Raw genomic sequence first — 21168 nt, forward strand, 5'->3', positions numbered from 1 at the left:
GGGCAAAACTGCCACACAACTGGAAAAAAATACCACCTGCGTCATAAATTTGTAAGGCATCATAAGAGGATGTATGTAAAGCGGCCCCGCTCCTAATTACTTGGTAATTGTTAACTATTGCTTTCACTCTGTCCCCAAAACAAAAGCCTTACATGCTGTAGGCATATTACTTGTTGGTAAAGCCGATTGCTAACAAGTACACCCATACCCAATAATACATTAGAATTATCTGTGTCTAGAGGACTTACGTGATTAACCATGACCTAGCATACTTACAAAGGCTTGGATGACCAGTATAAAACAATTGCCCACTATCTGGGATGCTGGGAATGGGCTATAATATGCACTGTCCAATAAAGAGGTGACTGAGCTCTTGAAATGTGGCTACTACGACTGAGAAACTTATCCAGTGGTTAGTGACCACCTTATTGGACAACTCAGCTCTAGAATCTCGACCCGTCAACACTCTTTTTAAACTCGCCCATGTCCTTTTTTTCACTGGCGAAATAATTGTTTTTCTAAGTAACCTTCACTGATTCAAGGCATCAGAAAGTCAACTGATCCCAAGCTCTTTTTTTCTTTAGCTGTTACACACGTGTTCACCGTGAATCTTCACCGAGAAACAGCATCCGTATAAAACCCACAGCACATGACAAAGTCAGTCAAACATCAAAGGACATGAAATCATCCACTTAAAATAATCGCGCCTCGACCTCGTGGAGCACGGTCTCGAGGGTAGACGGAAACAAAAACAAACCGGGCGACAGGCGTAGGGAAAATGCGAGGAGCACGCGGGTAGGTCTGGGCCCCTGTCACGGTGACTCCAGGCTGAGGCCAACCGCGCGCCCGCTCTCCCACGCCGGGCACTGTCGCTCCGCGCTAGCGCACAGGCCGGACACGACTCGCCCCAGCCCCCACCCCAAAGGCTACACGGCCGCACGGCGGCACGCACCACTACAGTGCGAGAGTCGCACCTTTAGCTGTATCGGCTCCAAGTTGGCCCCACCCCCGGCTCCTCGGAACCCCGCCTCGAAACCGTGCCCAAGGCGCTCATTGCTCAAGGCACCCGTACAAAATGGCGGCGGGGCCTCAGGAACCAACCATAGAGACGCCCTCAGGCCGCGGAGAGAGCGTAGGCCTTTGAGCGTAGGCCTCTGAGCGCCGGCCCCGCCCCGAGTCGGCCTGCTCTTCCGGCGGGGGCGGGGAAAGGGCGCGTCTCCAAGGCCCCTTCTAGGAGAAGAGCGTGGGGTCTCCATGGTGCTGGGTCCTCCGAGCCGAGTCACGTGGCTGGCGAAAGACGTCGCGGAGGCGGTGGGGAGGAGAAATGGGCGGGAGGCTGTGGAGATAGCGAGACACCCGGCGACGACGAGGTTGTCATGGTGCCGCGGGGCCGTGCTCGCGCATGCGCCACCTGACCCACGGGGGCCGGTCGTGGAGCTGCGACCCCGGCCCTCGGTGAGAAAGGGAGGGCTGGGTCTGGGAGGAGGGGAGCAGGGTTGGCGACGGGAGAGGGATTGGGCGAGAAGCGTGGGGAAAGGAGGGGGAAGTAGGGGAGAGAGGAAGAGGAGCGAGTAGGCAAGAGGGGCAAACTGGGACTTTCGGGGGACGGAGGGCCAAACGGTGGGAGTAAGGGTTGTTGGCTTTGCTGTGAGGGGCGTGGGAGAGAGAATCGCAGGTGAGGCGAGGGCTGCGTGTGGGGAGGGGGCTTGTGTGACGGGCAGGTGGGCCCTGGTCTAGCCCTAGGCGCAACCGCCAGCCGGCTGGGCGGGGAGAGAGCTTGGTTGGAGTCCAGCCCGGCTGGGAGCTGAGGGCTAGGCAGTGGGCAGGTGAGTGGGCGCCAGAACTGGTAACTGGGCGAAGGTCCTGGGCTTCCAGTTTGAGGTTGGGGGTGGTACCCTGTTCTGGCCCCAGGGCACAGGTGTGTTGCCTTTTCCAGAGACCTACCGTCACCCACGTTGCTGGTTGTTTCCCTTGAGTGTCCAGCTTGCCAGTCTTGGTGCCGGGGGTAGTGTTTTGGGGGAGAAAGTGGGCAGTGCCAAGTAAGGAGTTAGTGGTTAGTGGGTGGCTTCGGGGGAGCTCTGATCCCGGCCCAGGTCACAGGCTGGAGCTAGGCTCGCTGTTATTGCTCAAGTCCTGGCAGTATGCATTGCCTGGGCGTTTGCCCTGGAAGGCTGGTGGTATGCCAGTCACAGCACAGTACTAGGGTCTGCCCAGTTCTGCCCTGCTGAGCTGGCAGGCTGGTGGATGCCTGGAGGGTGCACATGCTGCCTGGCACAGATGCAACGTGGGCTGGTGCGAATGGGTAGGTGGGCACTGTTACTGTGAACTAATTGCAGCAGGGGATCAGAGAAAGTTCTCTAAACTCATCTTCCCTTTGAAAGGTGAAAATAGAGCCAAACTGGTCTCAAACATAGGAAATTGTATGGAATTGGGGTTCAGGATCTTTAACACGAATTTTCAGCTAAGTTGGAGAAATGGAATGAATGTGAAAGGGAAGATGAATATTAGACATTTAGGTAGACAGGGTTTTTCCACTGTTAAAATACACAGACCTCCTCCCAGAATGGTATCTCTGAATATGCAGGCCAAAAGAAAATGACTTCGGAGACACCTAGTAATATGCTTATAATTCGAACTGGGATTACTTAAGGTTTTCTTTCTGCGACCTTATCACTTTATTGTATTTAAGCCTGTGGTTGGGCTTTTACCTCACACTTCTGTCCAGGCACACATGTTATACACGTGACACATTTTAAAGGGAACTTGAGCTCCCAGGAATGTTGCCAAGTGTCTATAAAAGGAGAGATCTGAAAGCAGTATTTCAGATCCTTTTCTTGTAACCCTTGGATCTCCTTTTTAATCATAAGGACAAATCTTCACAAAGATTGTGGATTAGACCAAGCTTTAATTTGGATGCTGGATTTGTCCCTGAGGTTTCATCTTAGAATAAGGGGTAGATCAAATATCTGTTTCCTGCAGGGGACCAGACGTGGAGGTTAGATCTTAAGATGACCATGGTGTTTGGAAATGCAGAATCTTGACCTTCAAGCTGTTCAGGTATTTCTGTGCTGCTAAGCTACTAGAGCTGTCAGAGAGACTCAGCAGGTCCGAGATTTGTTGGAATTGATTACTCTATTGAATGCCTCATGTTAATTGTTGGGGGCTGAGGTTGCAAAGATGAAAAAAACAACTCAAGGTTAAGGAGACAAATAATTAGACTAATGTCAGAAGTGCAAAAAGAGTAGTAAGAACTAAGTGCTTTGGAGCACTTGCTAGGATTTTGAATTTTGTCCCCTTATATAAACATATATTTATTGATTCACGTTCTTTCTCCAGGCTGGAGTGCAGAGGCACAATCTTGGCTTACTACAATCTCTGCCTCCCAGGTTCAAGCTATTCTCATGCCTCAGCCTCCTGAGTAGCTGGGATTACAGGCACACACCCCCAAGCCCAGCTAATTTTTGTATTTTAGTAGAGACAGTGTTTCACCATATTGACCAGGCTGGTCTCGAACTCTTGACCTCAGGTGATGTACCCGCCTTGGCCTCTCAAGGTGCTGCTGGGATTACAGACGTGAGCCACCTTGCTTGGCTCTGATTCCGATTCCCCCTCTCCTTCCCCCTTCCTTCCTTCCTTCCCCCCCTCCCCCCGCCTTTTTTTTTTTTTTTTTTTTTTTTTTGACGGAGTCTCATTCTTCACCCAGGCTGGAAATGCAGTGGCGACATCTCGGCTCACTGCAACTCCACCTCCCGGGTTCAAGGGATTCTCCTGCCTCGCCCTCCCAAGTTGCTAGGATTACAGATGTGTGCCACCACGCTCGGCTAATTTTTATATTTTTGGTAAAGACAGGGTTTCACCATGTTGGCCAGGCTGGTCTCGAACTCCTGACCTCAGGTGATCCATCCGCCTCCGCCTCCCAAAGTGCTGGGATTACAGACATGAGCCACCACGCCCAGCCTGATTCACTTTCCATTATGAGTTTTAGTGTGTACTATCCTTTCTGGGAAACTTTTGAACAATGTGTTACATATATATGCATAAGAGGCCCAATTAGGGTAAATTCTGACAGTTTTGGAGCTTAAATTAGCCCTTTTATTGCAGAGTAAGGTACATGCATTTGTAAAGCAGCGTGAGTGATTTCCAGTCTGTGCCAGGAAGCAGAAAGGACACAGTGGGTAAGAGCTTAGTAACCCATTTTCAACTCCTAGTCAGTGTGTGAGCATCTAATTTTATTGTAAACTAATATCTAAGAGGAAAAAAGCAACTTCTTGAGGTTTTCAGACTTTGCCTTGCAAATTTGGGGGTTGACAACACCAGTAGCAAATGCCATCACTCTCTGCTTCTCTCCTGTTGAGGGCTTTATGTGTGTGAGTGGGTCACTCAGCCACTCCCAGGAGGGCACTGCTGCTGCTCCTCTGAAAGAAGAAAGTTTGGGAAGGGATGTAGCCCTTTGTTCCACATCCCATGTGAGCCTCCCTGGCTGCAATGCTAAGGCTTTTTGCTGCTTAAGAGAACTTTACTGAAGACAGAGGCTTTCATATTTTTAATCATTTTCATATCAAAAATAGTCAATTTTCCATCCTAAAGTCGATTTTGCATTCTTTATTTCCAACTGCCAGCAGCTCCCCAGGATCTAAATTTAGCATCTGTTCTCTTTTTAACTTACCTCTGTGATACCTTTCCTCACCTACCATAAGGGTCTTAGTTGACCCTCCCATAACAAAAGAAAGGTTAACAAGAGAAAAACATAACCGTTTTATTTAATCAAAGTTTTGTTATGACACAGGAGTCTTCAGAATTGAAGCCTCCCAAACTCAGGCAAAACTGTCTATTTTTATGCTTAGGTTTGATGAAGAATGGACGGCCATGTAGAAATATGATTGGACAAAAAGGGTATGATCTGGCTAGGCATGGTGGCTCATGCCTGTAATCCCAGCACTTTGGAAGGCTGAGGTGGGAGGATTGCTTGAGCCCAGGAGGTCGAGACCAGCTCGGGCAACATATCAAGACCCAGTCTCTACAAAAAATTTAAAAATTAGCTGGGTGTGGTGGTATGCACCTGGAGTCCCAGCTACTCAGGAGGCTAGGGCAGGAGGATCACTTTAGCCCAGGAGATAGAGTCTGCAGTTAGCCATGATCGTGCCACTGCACTCTAGCCTGAGCAACAGCATGTGATCCGTCTAGAAATAAAAAACAAAACAAAAGAAAAATCAAACAAAAGTAATAGTAAAGGATGATCTAATAGTAAAGGAGTGAGGTGGGAAACCCAGCAAGGTCTGTCTGTCTAGAATTATTCTTGACCTCTGTGTAGCATTCCTTCCTCTCTGTTATAGGGCAGGACCCATTCTGGAATGAGGGTTTTATGATCTACTATCAGACAAGACAGGTCAGATAATTTCTTTATGGCCAGGAAGTCGAGGCTGCAGTGAGCCCGTGTTTGTGGCCTTGCACTCCAGCCTGGGTGACAGAGCAAGACACAGTCTCAGAAAAAACAAAAAGCAGCAACAAAGCACTCGTTATGCTAAAGTGCCATACCTTGGAGTATTGTTTTCTGAGCCTCAAAAACTGATTGTCACTGTTTCAGTATTTTGACTCCATGATCAATTATCTGTTATCCTACAAATTCTTAATAAGCCAGAATAAATTCCTGTGTATTTTCTGTAACTTCATTGACTACACTTTAATAATAATAGCAAGACCTTTTTCATTGTTTTGCCACAAGGATTGTAGAAGACTAAATTGGGATGCATTATCTAAAGTACCTGTAAAAGAATCCATGTTTAGTAAGATAATGTGAAACTTCAAGAACCTAAGTAAGGTTCTTAATTAGTTGCAGCTAATGTGAGCTACCCTCCTAATCTAAATCAACAGCCTGGTCCGACATGAATTAGTTTGAATGCCTATCCACAAGCCTCATCTACTTTCATTTTGCAGAAAGCTTCTATTCACTTTTGGACAGTATTATTTTAGGAAAATTATACTGTGCACATTTGTTGAATTTCATACAAAAGGATCCTGATTTAATTAGAGATGTAGTTTTACACTTTAGTCTACTTTTTAAGCTGGGCCGTCCATGCTGTCAAATTTCATAGCTGTCAGATAGACCTTGCTTTTGCATAGTTCTCTGCAAGATGTGACAGTGCCATTGTTTATCTTTTATGCACATAGGATTAAACGTGTGACCTGTGGGAGTACTTGATTTGATGTCAGTTGAATGAGGAAGCCAGTCCCCTTAAAATGAGTTAGATATGGGGCAGAATGATTTTTACTTGGAATCGTGTTTAAAATTCACTCTCATTCAGTCCAGTTTGTGTTCCCTTTAGTTTGCTCCTACAGAATGCAAAAGTATGAGCAAGAGGGTTGCTTATAAGCATGCTTGTCTTCTATTTAATTTTATTTTGAACTGTTTCTAGGGTAGTTAATGTTCTTCACTAGATCTTATATTAGCAGGAATGTCCAGACTTGGCACTCCAGGATATTCTAGATACAGTGCTATTTGGCAGGGGGCTTGTGTTTTTCTTCACTCAGAGGACAACAGGATAGAGTTAGGAGTGCATCGTGAATTAAAACATCACAGGACTTTGCTTGCATCTTCCTAGTTTCATTATTGTCATGTTCCCTGTTGCCCTATTCTCCTTATCCCAGCAGTATTCTTTGTGTTCTTATCATGTTGGCCTTACAGTTGCCATTCCTTGGTGACTAAATGGCCATGTTAAAATACCTGTAATGTTCTTATCCTCAGCCAGCAATTTGAAGGACTGATTGGTCTTATTCTTGGCACTGTTGGTCTAGGTCTGGGTCTGCTGTGGACGAGCTGTGTATCACTGGAGTAAATATAGGCCTCTCTCCTGGGCTTCAGTCTTATATGTGACTGCCTACCCAGGATCTCCACTTAGATGACCCACAGTAACTTCAGTCTCTACATGACCAAATCTACATGACCATGCCACCCTGCCCCACCCACCCAACTCCCTTCTGTGCACTTCTTGGGCTCCCTAGCTGAGAAAGTGGTACCACCATCTTCCCCCCACCCAGTACAATAACCAGGTCCCATCAGGTGGGCCTCCATGTTTTTCTTCTCCCCATCTCCACCACCTTAATTCACCTGGACTATCACAGTAGCAACTAAATGATCTCAGTGCCGCTCTTGCCTTTTTCCACTTTAGCCTCAGTTCAGCATCCAGAATGCTTTTAAATTGCAAAGCTGGTGCACACTTGTAATCCCAGCACTTTGGGATGCCAAGCCAAGCCAAGGCACAGAGCCGAGCCCGTGGTGGAAGGATTGCTTGAGGCCAGGAGTTCAAGACCAGCCCAAGCAACAAAGTGAGATCCTGTCTCTACAAAAAATAAAAAATTAGTCAGGTGTGGTGCTACGTGCCTGTAGTCCCAGCTACTCCATAGGCTGAGGTGGGAGGATCGCTTCCATCTGGGCAGTCTAGGCTGCAGCGAGCCATGATCATGCCACTGCACTGCAGCCTGGGCGACAAGAGTGAGACACTGTCTCAAAAAATAAGATGAATAAAATGCACATCTGATCATGTCATACTTCTGGTTAAAATTCTTCCATGACTTCCCGTTGCTTTTAAGTTAGTATCTAAAATCCTTCCAACATGGATTCCAAGGTGTTGCCTGTCTATTCCCTGACTACCAGTCTGTCATCAGTGCGTGGCATTATACCCTTCTACACTGTGCTCTAGCCTTTCAGTTATTTGCTTGTGCCAAGCCCCTTGCTCCCTTAGGGCCTTCACACTGCCTGGAATATGCCTTTCACTTAACTCCTACTAATTCCTGATCCTCCAGATCCCAGCTACAGAGCGCTTCCTGAGTCCCCCAGACTGTTAGACCCTCCCATTTATAGCTCTTATCAAAATGGTCGCTAGTTGAGTGATTACTTGATTAATGACTGTCTCTCTCTAGATCATAAGCTACAAGAAGGAAGTGACAGATACCTATTCTGTTCATTCTATAAACCCAGTCCTTGCACAGTGCCTAATTTACAGTGGCAATATTTATCAATATTTTTAAATGATTGACTGTGACTTATCTGAGCCTCAATTTCCTTCCCTGTAAAATGAGATAGCAACTGAAGATGACATTGTGAGGCTCAAGTAAGATAACACTAATAGTAACACATATTATAAGCTTTTTATTATGTATGATATTATTTGCCCATAAAAGTGTTTTTTAAGCCTAAAAGTAGCATGTGTGTATAGGGAGTTGTTTTTACTCTCTGTTCAGTACCTCAGCCAAAGGATTTAGAGGTTAATTTGAGAAACACTACACTGTGGGAGGTGGCAGTAGGTCATGAGCCTGCAAATGTACACGAGGAAAGCAAGCCTTGTGGTGTCTCTCTTCTCCTCTCCCCTTTCCCCTCTCCCCCTCCTTCTGCCCTCTCTCTTCTCCGTCTTCCTTTTCCCTTGTCTTCACTCCCCTGTCCCCTCTCCCCTCTGGTGAGTTCATTTTGTTACCCATTGCAAAAAGCCTAATCAAATGTGCCTTTGTTAGCAGTTTACAAAGCTATATTGAATGTGGTTTGTGTGCCTTGAATTTGTAATGGAATTAGAGGGCAGCCAGAGGACTGTGAATCTCCTTATGGGTGGAAACCTTCTGTTCAGTAAACTTGAAACTTTTGTCAGTTGAGACCTCTGAGGAAAATAAAGCTAAAGTGGGTGAGGCCAGTGTTCTTTGCCCATACTTTATTCACTATCTGGATCACCTGTTTCAGCTCTCCAGGCAGTGACTTCTTATATAATTGTTTTTCATAGGGCAGTCTAGATGAAAAGAGTACCAATGAATCTGCCTCCAGCTGAATAAACCATGGAGAGGAAAAACCCATCCAGAGAGAGCCCCAGAAGACTCTCCGCCAAAGTAGGCAAAGGCACAGAGATGAAGAAAGTGGCTCGTCAGCTCGGGATGGCTGCTGCTGAGTCAGACAAGGACTCTGGCTTTTCAGGTTAAAAATATCTTATCCTTCCTCTGTTTTGTGAGTGAATGCTTTGCCCAAAAAATTTCCTCCCCAAAACTCATTTATGTGATAAGGATGGGATGCTTTCACGCACAGGATAAATACTTACCTGATGCTTTAAAATAGTAATTCTGATGCCATATGTCAGGGTACCCATCAAAGTCACCATAGGGTTAGTTCTGAAAGAATTATTTGACATCTTTTTTCAACTTAGACTCTGAATCTTACACTTCCAACTATTGCAACTGATCACTGGAAAAATATTTAAATACTCATAATTCTGTTGTTTTACTTCGTTTTTCACAGGAATTATTATATTGTAGGGGAAAAAATGCTACTGCATGTAGTTGCCATGTAACAAATTTAAAGACTGCCAGTTAAATAAAAGTAATATTGTATGTAATTTGTAAGGTACCTTTTTCATTGAGAAAGTAGTTTTGCTGTGTTTAGAAATGTACCCCTCCAACAACCCCTCCCCCGCAGTCCCTATGCATTTTGTATTTGGACTGTGAGCCTCCTGGCCCAGCTCTAAACTTGAGTATCTATCAGAGATAAGAAAATAGAACAGTTTTCCTTACAAGTTTTTCTTAAACCTTACCCAAAAGGGCTAGCTGAATACACATTGAATCTTTTAATTTTGTGCTGGGGCTCTTTTTTAATTTCCCGGTCTAAGGGTAGTGGCTTGAATATGGTGCTAGTATGATTTTTGGCGCAGGGGATGCAGCGGGGGTGATGCTGAGGGATTCTAGCCAAGTCAACATCCTGAGAGTAGAACCCTCTCAAGGAGAAAATTTATATTATCCAGACTCAGAAAGACAATCAATTTTGATTTATTAACTTATAGTGAGAAATGCAGCTGTTAGGAAAACTAGAACTCTCTTGTCTTTAGATTGGCATATTTTCTCCCTGTAGGCATGCTGCTTGAAAAGGCAAATTATAAATAGACTGTTGCTCAAAGAGGAACAGAGCGCCGACCAAGGGATTAGATTAAGAGGAATTAGTTGCCCTGCCCAGGGCCAGGACAGTCCAGGGAAGGGCGGGCCAACCTTCCCTTTGGATTTTTCTTCTCTCTCTCAGCATTGTTTCCCAAGCCTGCCTCATCATAAAGCTCACCTGAGGCATTTGTTAAAAATATTGATCACCAGATCTCCCTCCTGGAGACTCTTTCAAGGGTCTGGACAGGGCCTGGAATGTGGGTTTTTAAAAAAACAAGTGTTTTTGTTGTATGGTCAGATAGGTTTGGGAAACATTGGAGGCCTAGTGTCTCTTTTTTTCCTTTTAATATCATGTTTGCTTTTTGTCTGTTTTTCATTTCATGAATATATGCTCATTATAGAAGCTTGGACATGTAGGAAACCACGAAGAAGAAAATAAACATTATCAATAATCTTACCATCTATTATTTCCAGTACTGTTGACATTTTGACACTTCTAACAACTTCAACTTTGTCAGGCCAGTTGTTTTAAGAATATTGTACTACTCAGACATAAAGTGGTATTAAAATAATCAAACTCATTATGCCCCAGAAAGTAGCCCCAGTGAATGCCACTGGAATGCGTCTAGCCACTCTTGGGCCACGTGCCAGTGATTTCCTCACTGCCTGAGTTATTCTAGTTACCTTGGAGTAGGATGAAATTTGTAAAATCAAGACAGTTTTTCCCATTTTAATTACTGCATTTGTATTTCAAAAAATTTCAAATCTATACAAAAGCAAATGAATACCCCATATATCTATCTTTTTGTCATATATGCTTTCTCTCTCTCTCTCTACACACACACGCACACACACACGCACACACTGAATTATTTGAAAGTAAATTGCAAACACTTGACATTTTACCCGTATATAGCTTCAGTACAAATTTCTTAAAAACAAGGACATTCTTCTATATAGTTATAATATCATTATCATACCTAAGAAATTTAACACTGATACTTATCATTAGCTACACTGCATATTCAGATTTTCCCCCATTGTCCCAATAATTTTCTTTACAGCTGTTTGTCTTTTTGTCTATTTTGGATCCAGAATCCAACTGAAGATTGAGCATTGGATTTAGTTGTCCTGTCCTTTAGTCTGGTTTAGTCTATAACCACCCCCATATCTTTTCTTTGCTTTTTATTCTTTCTTTTATGACATTGACATCTTTGAATGAGTCAGGCCTGTTGCTTTGTAGAATGTCTCACACCCTGGATTTTCTGGCAGTGTCCCCATTATTAGGGTCAGGATTAGCATCTTGACCAGAATATTATGTTGTTGATGTTGTATCCTTCCCATTGCAACACATGTGGAGACTCGTAAGTAAGTCTTACTCTTGGTGATGCTCTGGTTGGTTGATCACTTGGCTAAGATAGTGTGTACCAGATTTCTTTACTGTTAAAGTACCCTTTTCTCTTTGTAATTAATAAGTAATTTATTTTTTTATAAGATCATACAATACTTTATAATTGTGTGACTATCCTAGTCCCCAACAAACTCTTTACCAGAGTTAGCATCCATTGATGATCTTTGCCTGAATCAGTACATTGGTGGTTTAAAAGTGGTGATTTTGGCCGGGCGTGATGCCTCACACCTGTAATCTTAGCACTTTGGGAGGCTGTGGCAGGCGGATTACCCGAGGTCAGGAGTTCGAGACCAGCCTGACCAACATAGAGAAACCCTGTCTCTACTAAAAATACAAAATTAGCCGGGCGTGGTGGCACATGCCTGTAATCCCAACTACTCGGGAGGCTGAGGCAGGAGAATCGCTTGAACCTGGGAGGCGGAGGTTGTGGTAAGCTGAGATCGTGCCATTGCACTCCAGCCTGGGCAACAAGAGCAAAACTCTGTCTCAAAGAAAAAAGTGGTGATCTTCTAATTTTACCATTCTTTATACATTATTGGCTGACATTCTTCTGTAAAAAGTGCTTTCCCTCCTCCCTCGTCTTTGAGTATCACTAATGTAGTCATGGAATTCTTTTGTAATTCGGTTTGTCAATCCGTTAAAATCATGATTTCTGATACTCAAATTGTCTCAAATTTGACCAGCGGGAGTCCCTTCAAGATAGCTCTTGTGTCTCTTTGATATGTCTCTGTTAGTGTTTGAGCACTTCTTTGCTTTCTGGGACAATAAGCTGTCCAGGCTTATCTCGTATCTTCCCTGTCAAAGTCTTGGAATCAGCTGTTTCTCCAAGGAGCCCTCATTTCCTTTATGTGCAGAATGGCATTTAGAAACCAAGATCTGGGCACTCAATATGTACATTGCTTCTGGGCTCATTCATTTTCGGTCTAATGGTTCTTAACTAGAGGTGTACATTTGGATTACTTGTGTTTTGTGAAAATACGCTACTATGGAACCAGGTAAATCACTTCAGTAGATCAAGGGAAGGATCCCAACATTTATAATTTTTTTAAAAGGGTCACTGGAGATTCTAAATAATATTTCCATTGATGCATATCCTTCTAGTCATACAGTCTTCCTTAAACTGGATAAAATGCAGTTGTTTTGAGGTTTACAGATTGGTTTTGTTTTTTTAAATGTAATTACCTCTTGGGGTACCCAGAGCCTCTGAAGGTCTTAATCCTACCTTGGGCCATACCCATCTCCTTTCTCAACAACAGATTCTCAAAAGTAATAAACTAATGTTGAAGCCTCGAACTCATTTATCCTGTAGACTGGTGATGATTACTTTCATGTGAGCCCTAATTGAGGCAGGTTTTTGTCTGTAAGAGAGTTAGAAAGGAAATCAAAATTGTCCTAGGGCAATAATATTTAATCTTTGGTGGAGGAGGGATTAATTATGGATCCCGTTGAAAAGCCAATGAAAGCTAAAAGCCTCCTTCTTAATAAAATTCACAAAAACACATCACAAGTGTTGCTTTCAATTTCAAGAGGTCCATAGCTCCTTAGGAGCCTGGTTAAGAACCCCTAGTCTAGAGCCTAAGTGAATTGACCATTCTTCTGCCCACCAGATGGGAGCTCGGAATGTCTGAGCTCCGCAGAGCAGATGGAGTCCGAGGACATGCTGAGCGCCTTAGGCTGGAGCAGAGAAGACAGGCCGAGGCAGAACTCCAAAACTGCAAAGAATGCCTTCCCTACCCTGTCTCCCATGGTCGTCATGAAGAATGTGCTGGTCAAACAGGTGAGGAGGACTAATATCACCTAAAGGCTTTGCAAATAAAAATTTCTGAGCTTCCTGTGTATAAAGGAAGAGATTTATATTCTCTGCCAAGGAGAGATTTTAGAAACAGACCACTAGAACCACACCAATGTGTACTTTCTCTCCTGGGGAGCAGATGTTATCTTTCAAGTGTGACACTTTTAAAATGGAATACAAGAATCATGATGTGTGTTCTCATTTTTGAGACAGCTAGGTGGTTTTATTTCTGTATTCATAGTTTGTCCAAAGGGACCCTGAAATGTATATAGAGGAGCCAAGCAGAAATGGCATAACTTCAGTGATGCATTCTAACATGTGGCAAAGTTTAGGGTAGAAACAAAAGAAGCTCTTTTTAATATGAATTGCCCTGGGAATTTAAGAATGTAGAATGCATTTATCTCAGAAGTAGAGGCAATTTCCCTGTTTCTTATGTCATATACTGAGCATTTTCTTAGTAGTCAGCCAGAGCCCATCATTAGTGACGAAGCTGCTCCTGGTTCAAGTATGGGAATACCAGCCGAATCCACACAGCATCGTTGTGGAGTGGAAACACATCCTGTTTGGGGCTTCATTACATAACTGTGTATATTATATGATTATTGTTTAGATATGAAAGAAAAGATTTAGATGAAAATCTAAGTTAAGCTCTAGTGTTCGAAACTGAGAACCTGATCATATAAACTTGGTTAAGTTAGACTAGAGAAGTCTGAGAATAGAAAAGATTTATTTCAGCCAAAGAAATTTAGTCTTATCGTACTTTCCTCTGAAAATATATCAGTTCTGATATGGGTTCATTGATGAGGCTACTTGAAGATAGTGAAATTTGAAATCTGGCTTGAGTAGTTGACTTTTCCCTCCTTAGGGTAAAAGAACATGGCTTTAACCCGACAGGAAATCTTAATGTCTTAGCTATTACCTAGTTATGTATGAGGAACACAAACTGATTTTCAACAAGGCAGCCTGGTGAGTTCTGAAAAGGAATTTGAAGATTTTTGCTTGGTAAATCATATCTTAGCTGGAAGCATGGTTTTCCTTATTGAAAGGAAAAGAAATAATAGAGACAGGAAATGAAGCCCACGTGAGATTGCCCTGGCCCCACCAGTGCTGCCAGTGCTGCTCCTGGGCTTCCTTTCTCCCAGTTCTTTTTCTCCCTGCCTTCCTCTCTAGCTTCCTTGTCCTTTTCTTGTGTGTCTGTGTTTATATCCCTTCTTTGTTGTAGGCTAGGCTGGCAGCTCCAGAAGGCTGAGAACAGCCCACACACACAGTTACGGAGTGAGTAGGCTTTTCCAGCAGAGCCACATTCTTCAGGACAAAGACCCGCCAGAAAGGCTGCTGGGTCTGATCAGGAGCTAAGAGGCTGACCTAAGGGAGTAGTCTAGTTTTGTTTCGTTTTTAAAAAACATACTAGAATCCAGCATATTCTAAAATTAAAATAATGATACACATTTAAAACCCTCTGCATGTTGTGTAATATCTTGATTATGGCTGCTTGGTTTTAGATATTTTTCTTTTGAGAGTCTGATTCCATCTCTGTCACTAGACAGTGTGATCTTGTACATAATTAACCATGATGGATATCAGTTTCTTCGTCTTTAATATGAAGGGTTTATGTGAAATGATTCTGAGATCCTGTCCAAGTCTAAAATTTTGTTCCGTATTCCCTCAGGTGATTTCAACATGAATAATACAATTTGTAAAATCTAATAATTAGAACAAGTCAGCTAAGTATCTGTTAGGACAGTGGGCATAACAGTAGCATTAGGAAGTACAGTCCAGTAAAATCATGGGAAAGCAATGCATTAGATATTTTCCAGATCCATTTGCCTAGTAGGTCATCCCTAGAGAGGGCATGAAGTTTTGCTTCTGACTGAGCTGGAACAGGCTGATCTCTACTTCAAAAGACTTCTTGATTTTGGATCTCCTATGACAAGGAAATGCAGTTTCTGGCCCTAGCATTGCTTGCCTTAGTATATCCTGGAGTATATTTGAACATCAAGAGGACTCCAGATCGTTCCAGCCTTTGCATGGGAAATGAATTATAGTTGGCTAAAGTTCCTAACCTTGCATCCAAGAAACTGAAATGTGTGCAAAATGGTGTGCGCATGTACATGTATGGGAAGATAGTTCTTAATGTTCTTCAGATAAATCAGATGACCCCACCTGACCCCACTGAGGATGTGAACCTCTGTCAGACTTGCCCTTTGCCTGGCTTCATCTACACTCAGATTTTTGGGACCAGGTTGGAACTGGATTGGCTTTCAAACATTGGAGACAAGTAGCCGTGTCCTTCTTTATTAGATTTCGTCTGAATCAATACTTCAATTAAAAAGTAATGCATAATTGAGGAGTAATAAAACAAAGGCAGTATAGCAGAATGGCTCAGATGGGTTTTAGAGTCAGACAGAGGATGGAATCCTAACTGCATCACTTAGTAACTTGGTGACTTAAAACAAGTTATTTCAACTTTCTAAGCCTCAGTTTCCTGTTTATGAAGGGAAATGGTAACTACCTCATGAGGTTGTTATATAGATTAAGTAACTCATGTAAAACATTACACACAGTGGTAGCCTATAGTCAGCACCAATACATGGTAGCTGTTATTATTTTGAATGGTTTTATGATCGTTGGATGTCACTGCCTTAAAAACAGGGACCCATAGACTCCTGACAGTATGGGTTGTTTTTTTTTTTTTTTTTTCTGTTGTTGTTGTTGTTTTTGAAACCAAGTCTTGCTCTGTCGCCCAGGCTGGAGTGCAGTGACGCAATCTCGGCTCACTGCAATCTTCACCTCCCGGGTTCAAGCGATTCTCCTGCCTCAGCCTCCCAAGTAGCTGGGGCTACAGGCATGCACCACCACGCCCAGCTAATTTTTTGTATTTTTGGTAGAGATGGGGCTTCACACGTTGGCCAGGCTGGTCTCGAACTCCTGACCTTAGGTGATCCACCTCCCTCAGCCTCCCAAAATACTGGGATTACAGGCATGAGCCACCACACCCGGCCCAATATGTTACTTTTTAATCAAAAGTTATTTTCAGGTAAAAGAGGTTCCAGATGTAACTAAATGAAGATATACTTTGGTGTAAAGTCACATTTTAACTTACACCAGGAAATTCATATTTTTATTGTTTCAGTTATGACCTTAGCTATGTCATTGCTTTACCTACCCATTTATTTTTCTGAGTGATAGTACTTGAATAAAAATAGGTATTTCCTCCAATTTGCCCGTAGAAAAAGTTAAGAAAGTATTTGTGATATCAGACACAAATAGATGTTCAAACCACTATGTGAGGGAAGCGCTGTCCTTGAAATTGTTCTAAACATTTGAGCATCCGCTTGCCCCTTTGACAGAAGCTTCACTCCTCTATCGTTTCGGCAGTAATGAGTAGTGTGCTGCTCTCCTCCTTTGTCTTCAGGGCAGCAGCTCATCCCAGCTCCAGTCATGGACTGTCCAGCCCTCCTTTGAAGTGATCTCAGCACAGCCACAGCTCTTATTCCTTCATCCACCTGTACCATCTCCTGTCAGTCCATGCCACACTGGCGAGAAAAAGTCCGACTCCAGGAACTACTTGCCCATTCTGAATTCTTACACCAAAATAGCCCCACATCCAGGCAAAAGGGGCCTTTCCCTTGGCCCAGAAGAAAAAGGAGCAAGTGGAGTGCAGAAGAAAATCTGTACTGAGAGACTTGGGCCTAGCTTGTCTTCCAGTGAGCCAACCAAGGTTGGTGCTGTTCCGTCCAGTCCCTCGACGCCAGCACCACCCAGCGCCAAACTTGCCGAGGACTCAGCTCTGCAGGGTGTGCCCTCTCTGGTGGCAGGTGGAAGTCCACAGACTCTTCAGCCAGTATCCAGCAGTCACGTGGCTAAAGCTCCCAGTCTGACCTTCGCTTCCCCCGCCAGTCCTGTCTGTGCATCAGACAGCACTCTCCATGGGTTAGAGAGCAACTCTCCCCTTTCACCACTGTCCGCTAATTATAGCTCACCTTTATGGGCTGCAGAGCACCTCTGCCGCAGCCCAGATATCTTTTCAGAGCAGCGGCAGAGCAAACATAGGCGCTTTCAGAATACCCTAGTAGTCCTACACAAGTCAGGTTTGCTAGAGATCACTTTGAAAACCAAGGAGTTGATTCGTCAGAACCAGGCAACTCAGGTAGAACTAGACCAGCTAAAGGAGCAAACCCAGCTGTTTATAGAAGCCACCAAGAGCAGGGCCCCCCAGGCTTGGGCCAAGCTGCAGGCATCTTTAACACCTGGGTCCAGTAATACAGGCAGTGACCTAGAAGCATTCTCTGATCACCCAGACATATAGTGCAGAGGCATATTTTCCTGTTACTTGAGTGGTTCTTTTAGCTCATTTACTGTTACCTACTCCTGTTTCCCAAAGCTTATGTAAGAGCTTTTCCTTCTAAACTTAAACTGTGTCGTGGTTCACTTAGGAAGCCACGTGCCAATACCTGGCTGCTGTCTTAACTTGTGGTCTGGGCACAGGATACATATGTCCCCGTTCCACTGAGGACCTCAGTTTGGGAGTGCCCTTGAGCCCCTTTTCCTTAGCCTGCAGGTGCTTCAGTGGATCACGGGGCAAAGCAGGAGATGATTGTGTGGGGCTCTTCCTGCTGTCACCTCCCATCATCCCACTCTCTCACCAGGATCAAGGGTGCAGTAACACGAATGAGCATACAGAGCAATGCCTGTTGAGCCAGGGAGTAGGTGACACAAGGAAACCTTCATGGATCTTCCCTTGCCTGTCTTAGTCACAGAGAGAAATAAGAGGAGGTTGCTTGCATTCCACAAGGCATCATGCTAGTTGGGCAAGACCTAAAATGCCCTGGGCACAGGTTGCACCTGGGTGTGAGCACTTAATCACTCAACACTTTGTTTTCTTAAACTTGAAAGTCAAGGGAAAGGGTAGTACCATCTGACTCCTAGACTTTCATTACAAGTCAGATTTTTCTTAAACTAGCAGGCAAAAAAATACTTCCAAATTTTAAGGTGTGGAATGGATGCAGTACCATCTGGAATTATAGTCGATGAATTGCTTTATTGACTTAGAAGCTAAAGAAAATAGACATGGCTGGCATATCTCATGGTCAGGAGCTGGACGACTCTGGTAACTTAGGCTTTTTTTCTCTCTTCTTTTGAAATAGTATATCCTGTTTTATATCTAAAAATCTTAAGGATAGTTTCAGTGGTTCCTGGGGATGTAGTATAAGTTAACTCTGTTGCCATGTTGTTTTTTTTTCTTTTTCTTTTATTTTGATAAAAGAAGTGATTATTATGTTTGATAAACTTTGAATTAAATACAGTTGTCTCGAAGGTATGGTAAGTCTACAAAAAATTGGAAAGCATCTTACCCATTTTCTTTTCACATCCCAAATTTTCATTTGTAGTGATGGGAAGCAGTTATAGAGCATTGTCTTCTGTGTTTCCTTCATGTGTTAGATATTGGCAACAAAGCCAAAGGTGTAATGTTGGTTGTATGAAGTTCATCTCGAAATGGAGACTATGACCAGAGTTTCCAGAGTTTCCAGACAATACATGTTTTTTTCAGCTTCATTAAATAGGCAACTATGTTTCTTAGTAGTAAAGTTTCAAAATATTCTCTCATTTTAAAATTTCATCCTCTTGAAAATCTTTGTTCTTTACAAAATTATCTTAATAAGTTCTATATGATCAGCTTCATCTTTCTTTTTTTTTTTTTTCTTTTGAGATGGAGTTTCACTCTTGTTGCCCAGTCTGGAGTACAATGGTAGGATCTCAGCTCACTGCAACGTCCGCCTCCTGGGTTCAAGTGATTGTCCTGCCACAACCTCCCAAGTAGCTGGGGATTACAGGTGCCTGCCACCACGCCCAGCTAATTTTTGTATTTTTAGTAGAAACAGGGTTTCACAATGTTGGCCAGGCTGGTCTCGAACTCCTGACTTCAGTTGATCTGCCTGCCTCGGCCACCCAAAGTGCTGGGGTTACAGGCCTGAGCCACCACGCCCAGCCCAGCTTCACCCTTTCTGGAAAGAAAAGTTTTACCAAGACCAGAAGTTAAAATGACATTTCCTAGGTAGTTGTAACTCTAACATAGTTTAAAAAGTATGTGGCTTCAGATTGCCTATACTTTGTTCACAAACGTGTGATTTAGATATGACTGATTTAGAAGTGAACAACTTGATAACATCCCTAGACTCCCCTCATCAACGCAGAATTATTACCTGCTCTTTACTTTCTGAAAGAATTTCAGAAATCAGAGCAAATGTGTCTTTAGGCAGATTCAGCTCCTTTTAATGTTTTTTTCTTGGCCCACTCTCTTTGCCTCCCCTGAATCTGTGTGGTACTATAGCAGTTCTACTCTGTGCACCATGCTAGGAAGCTTCCTTTTTGGCAGAGTACGTTTGGCAGCAAAGCTATAGAGACAGGTGCATTCAGAACAGCCTGGGCACCAGTCATGAGTCTTACTGAGTGTCAAAAATCTGAAAACACTTGCTGAGAACCAAATTTATTCCATTGGAAAAACCCTCTGTGGAGCTATAAGCCTCTTGGACTCTTCTTCCTAGATTAAGGCTTGCATTTCCCTCCCTGTTTCAGTAAAAGATGATGAAAGCCGTTATCAATCCTCACTGCTGAGTGGCAGGGAGAAGCAGCACCACCCCCAGCTCTTCTCTAATCTTGTAACTTAGTGCTAGAAGTCTCTCCAGCCTATTACCATGGGTGTTTGTTCCCTATTGGAGCTGTAAGCAGATGAACCCAAGTAGAGAAGATAGATCTTGGAAGGAGAGATCCACTGAGGCCAGCAGACAGTTGGGGCCAGAAGCCAGATCAGCAAATGGAGGAACCTTGGAGGTGACCAGAAAGATCTCCATCGGTTGCCCAAGGCTGTAAGTAGTGATGGTTTTAGCGATGCATAACATAATTGGCTATGAAGTACTGTGGCAGAGCTGCTGTTTTCTGTAGGTGAGAACCCATTTTTAGCTCAGAGCAACCCTTAAGAGAACTTTTGGCAGATTTTGTTGGCATTATTGAAATATATCTAGAAAAGTTGCTGATTGCAATGGTTTTGGGAATGGGATTTAATGACATTTGTAATTTATTACACTCATTGGTTTTTATTGATTATAGTATTGTCTGACTTTTTATTTTCTACTATGGTTCTTTTAGCAGAAAAGTAATTTTTGTGCATACATTGAAGTGGTTTTCTAGCTATGAATTCTTTAGGGTAGAAGTTTATTTAGCAAATGTGAATTCTTTTGAGAAAGTATGAAGTTTTGCAGAAATTGACTGTGAAATGTCAGAGAAAAATAAAAGTCACTTACTTGAAACCTATTTGGCCTTTTTGCTTTATAACTGCTTTAAAATACTGAATGAAACCTGGAGTAAATATTTGAACTGATTTAAATGTTAAACATAGGTACTCATTTATTTGGGAATATTGAGATTAGACACTGAACATGTGGAAATTCATTGCTCAGATTTTCACTGGTGTGAACTTGAAATATGAGCAGGCTTATGGCAGATGAGTACTCCTCCGTCTTCTTGAGCCTTGGAGGGTTTTGCTGGGCAGGTTGGGAGGAGTGAGAGGTGAAGACAGTCCAGTGATTTCTTCCATCTGATTGACACTTTCACAAATAGAACTTTTAAGTGACAAAGCTACTACAATTGTATACCGGGATAAACTAAAGCCACAGTAAGTGAAGTTCTTTCTACAGCACAGTGATCCTTAGCAAGCACACCTCCATGCCTTCCGCCGTGCCACCTCAAGCCTTGCTCCTTGTCAGGGTTCACCTAGAGGATCTCAACAGGGAGACATGTGGAGTCCTCCCTGTTTCTGAGGCCAGTCGGGAGCCCCTTCCTGCGATCTTTAAGACACTGGGGAAATGAAAAGCTGATCCTCACTAAAAGGCCTGGAGGGTTGTCATAGTCTAATTCTTACAGTATTATTTCTGTCCTATACAATTGTCTAAGTGGCTTTTTAAAATGTAGCTGTTGGCCGGGCGCGGTGGCTCAAGCCTGTAATCCCAGCACTTTGGGAGGCCAAGACAGGCAGATCACGAGGTCAGGAGATCGAGACCATCCTGGC

The 21168-nt window shown here is 43.5% G+C and overlaps 1 protein-coding gene across 2 annotated transcripts; it reads left to right on the top strand.

Annotated features, from left to right (window-relative positions):
• Positions 1 to 1268: 1268 nt before the first annotated feature.
• Positions 1269 to 20414, top strand: CIPC (CLOCK interacting pacemaker). 2 transcript variants are annotated; one of them, XM_007987383.3, is made up of 5 exons: positions 1269 to 1455; positions 2980 to 3057; positions 8766 to 8953; positions 12919 to 13088; positions 16519 to 20414. In XM_007987383.3, the coding sequence occupies exons 3-5, from the start codon at positions 8818 to 8820 to the stop codon at positions 17410 to 17412; spliced, it is 1200 nt and encodes a 399-aa protein (XP_007985574.1). In that variant the 5' UTR covers positions 1269 to 1455; positions 2980 to 3057; positions 8766 to 8817; the 3' UTR covers positions 17413 to 20414. The 2 variants fall into 2 exon arrangements, with proteins under 2 accessions (XP_007985574.1, XP_007985573.1); XM_007987382.3 differs by lacking the exon at positions 2980 to 3057 and having other exon boundaries at positions 1272 to 1455.
• Positions 20415 to 21168: the final 754 nt, after the last annotated feature.

This window comes from Chlorocebus sabaeus, chromosome 24, assembly GCF_047675955.1.
Source record: "Chlorocebus sabaeus isolate Y175 chromosome 24, mChlSab1.0.hap1, whole genome shotgun sequence".
In the NCBI taxonomy this organism is placed as follows: domain Eukaryota; kingdom Metazoa; phylum Chordata; class Mammalia; order Primates; family Cercopithecidae; genus Chlorocebus; species Chlorocebus sabaeus.

What these genes read in the sequence shown, in the direction of transcription:
- CIPC (XM_007987383.3), top strand. Translation starts at nt 8,818, where the DNA reads ATGGAGAGGAAAAACCCATCCAGAGAGAGCCCCAGAAGACTCTCCGCC. An exon ending in CAAGGACTCTGGCTTTTCAG is followed by an intron (nt 8,954 to 12,918) that starts GTTAAAAATATC and finishes TCTGCCCACCAG; the next exon opens with ATGGGAGCTCGGAATGTCTG. An exon ending in AGAATGTGCTGGTCAAACAG is followed by an intron (nt 13,089 to 16,518) that starts GTGAGGAGGACT and finishes CTTTGTCTTCAG; the next exon opens with GGCAGCAGCTCATCCCAGCT.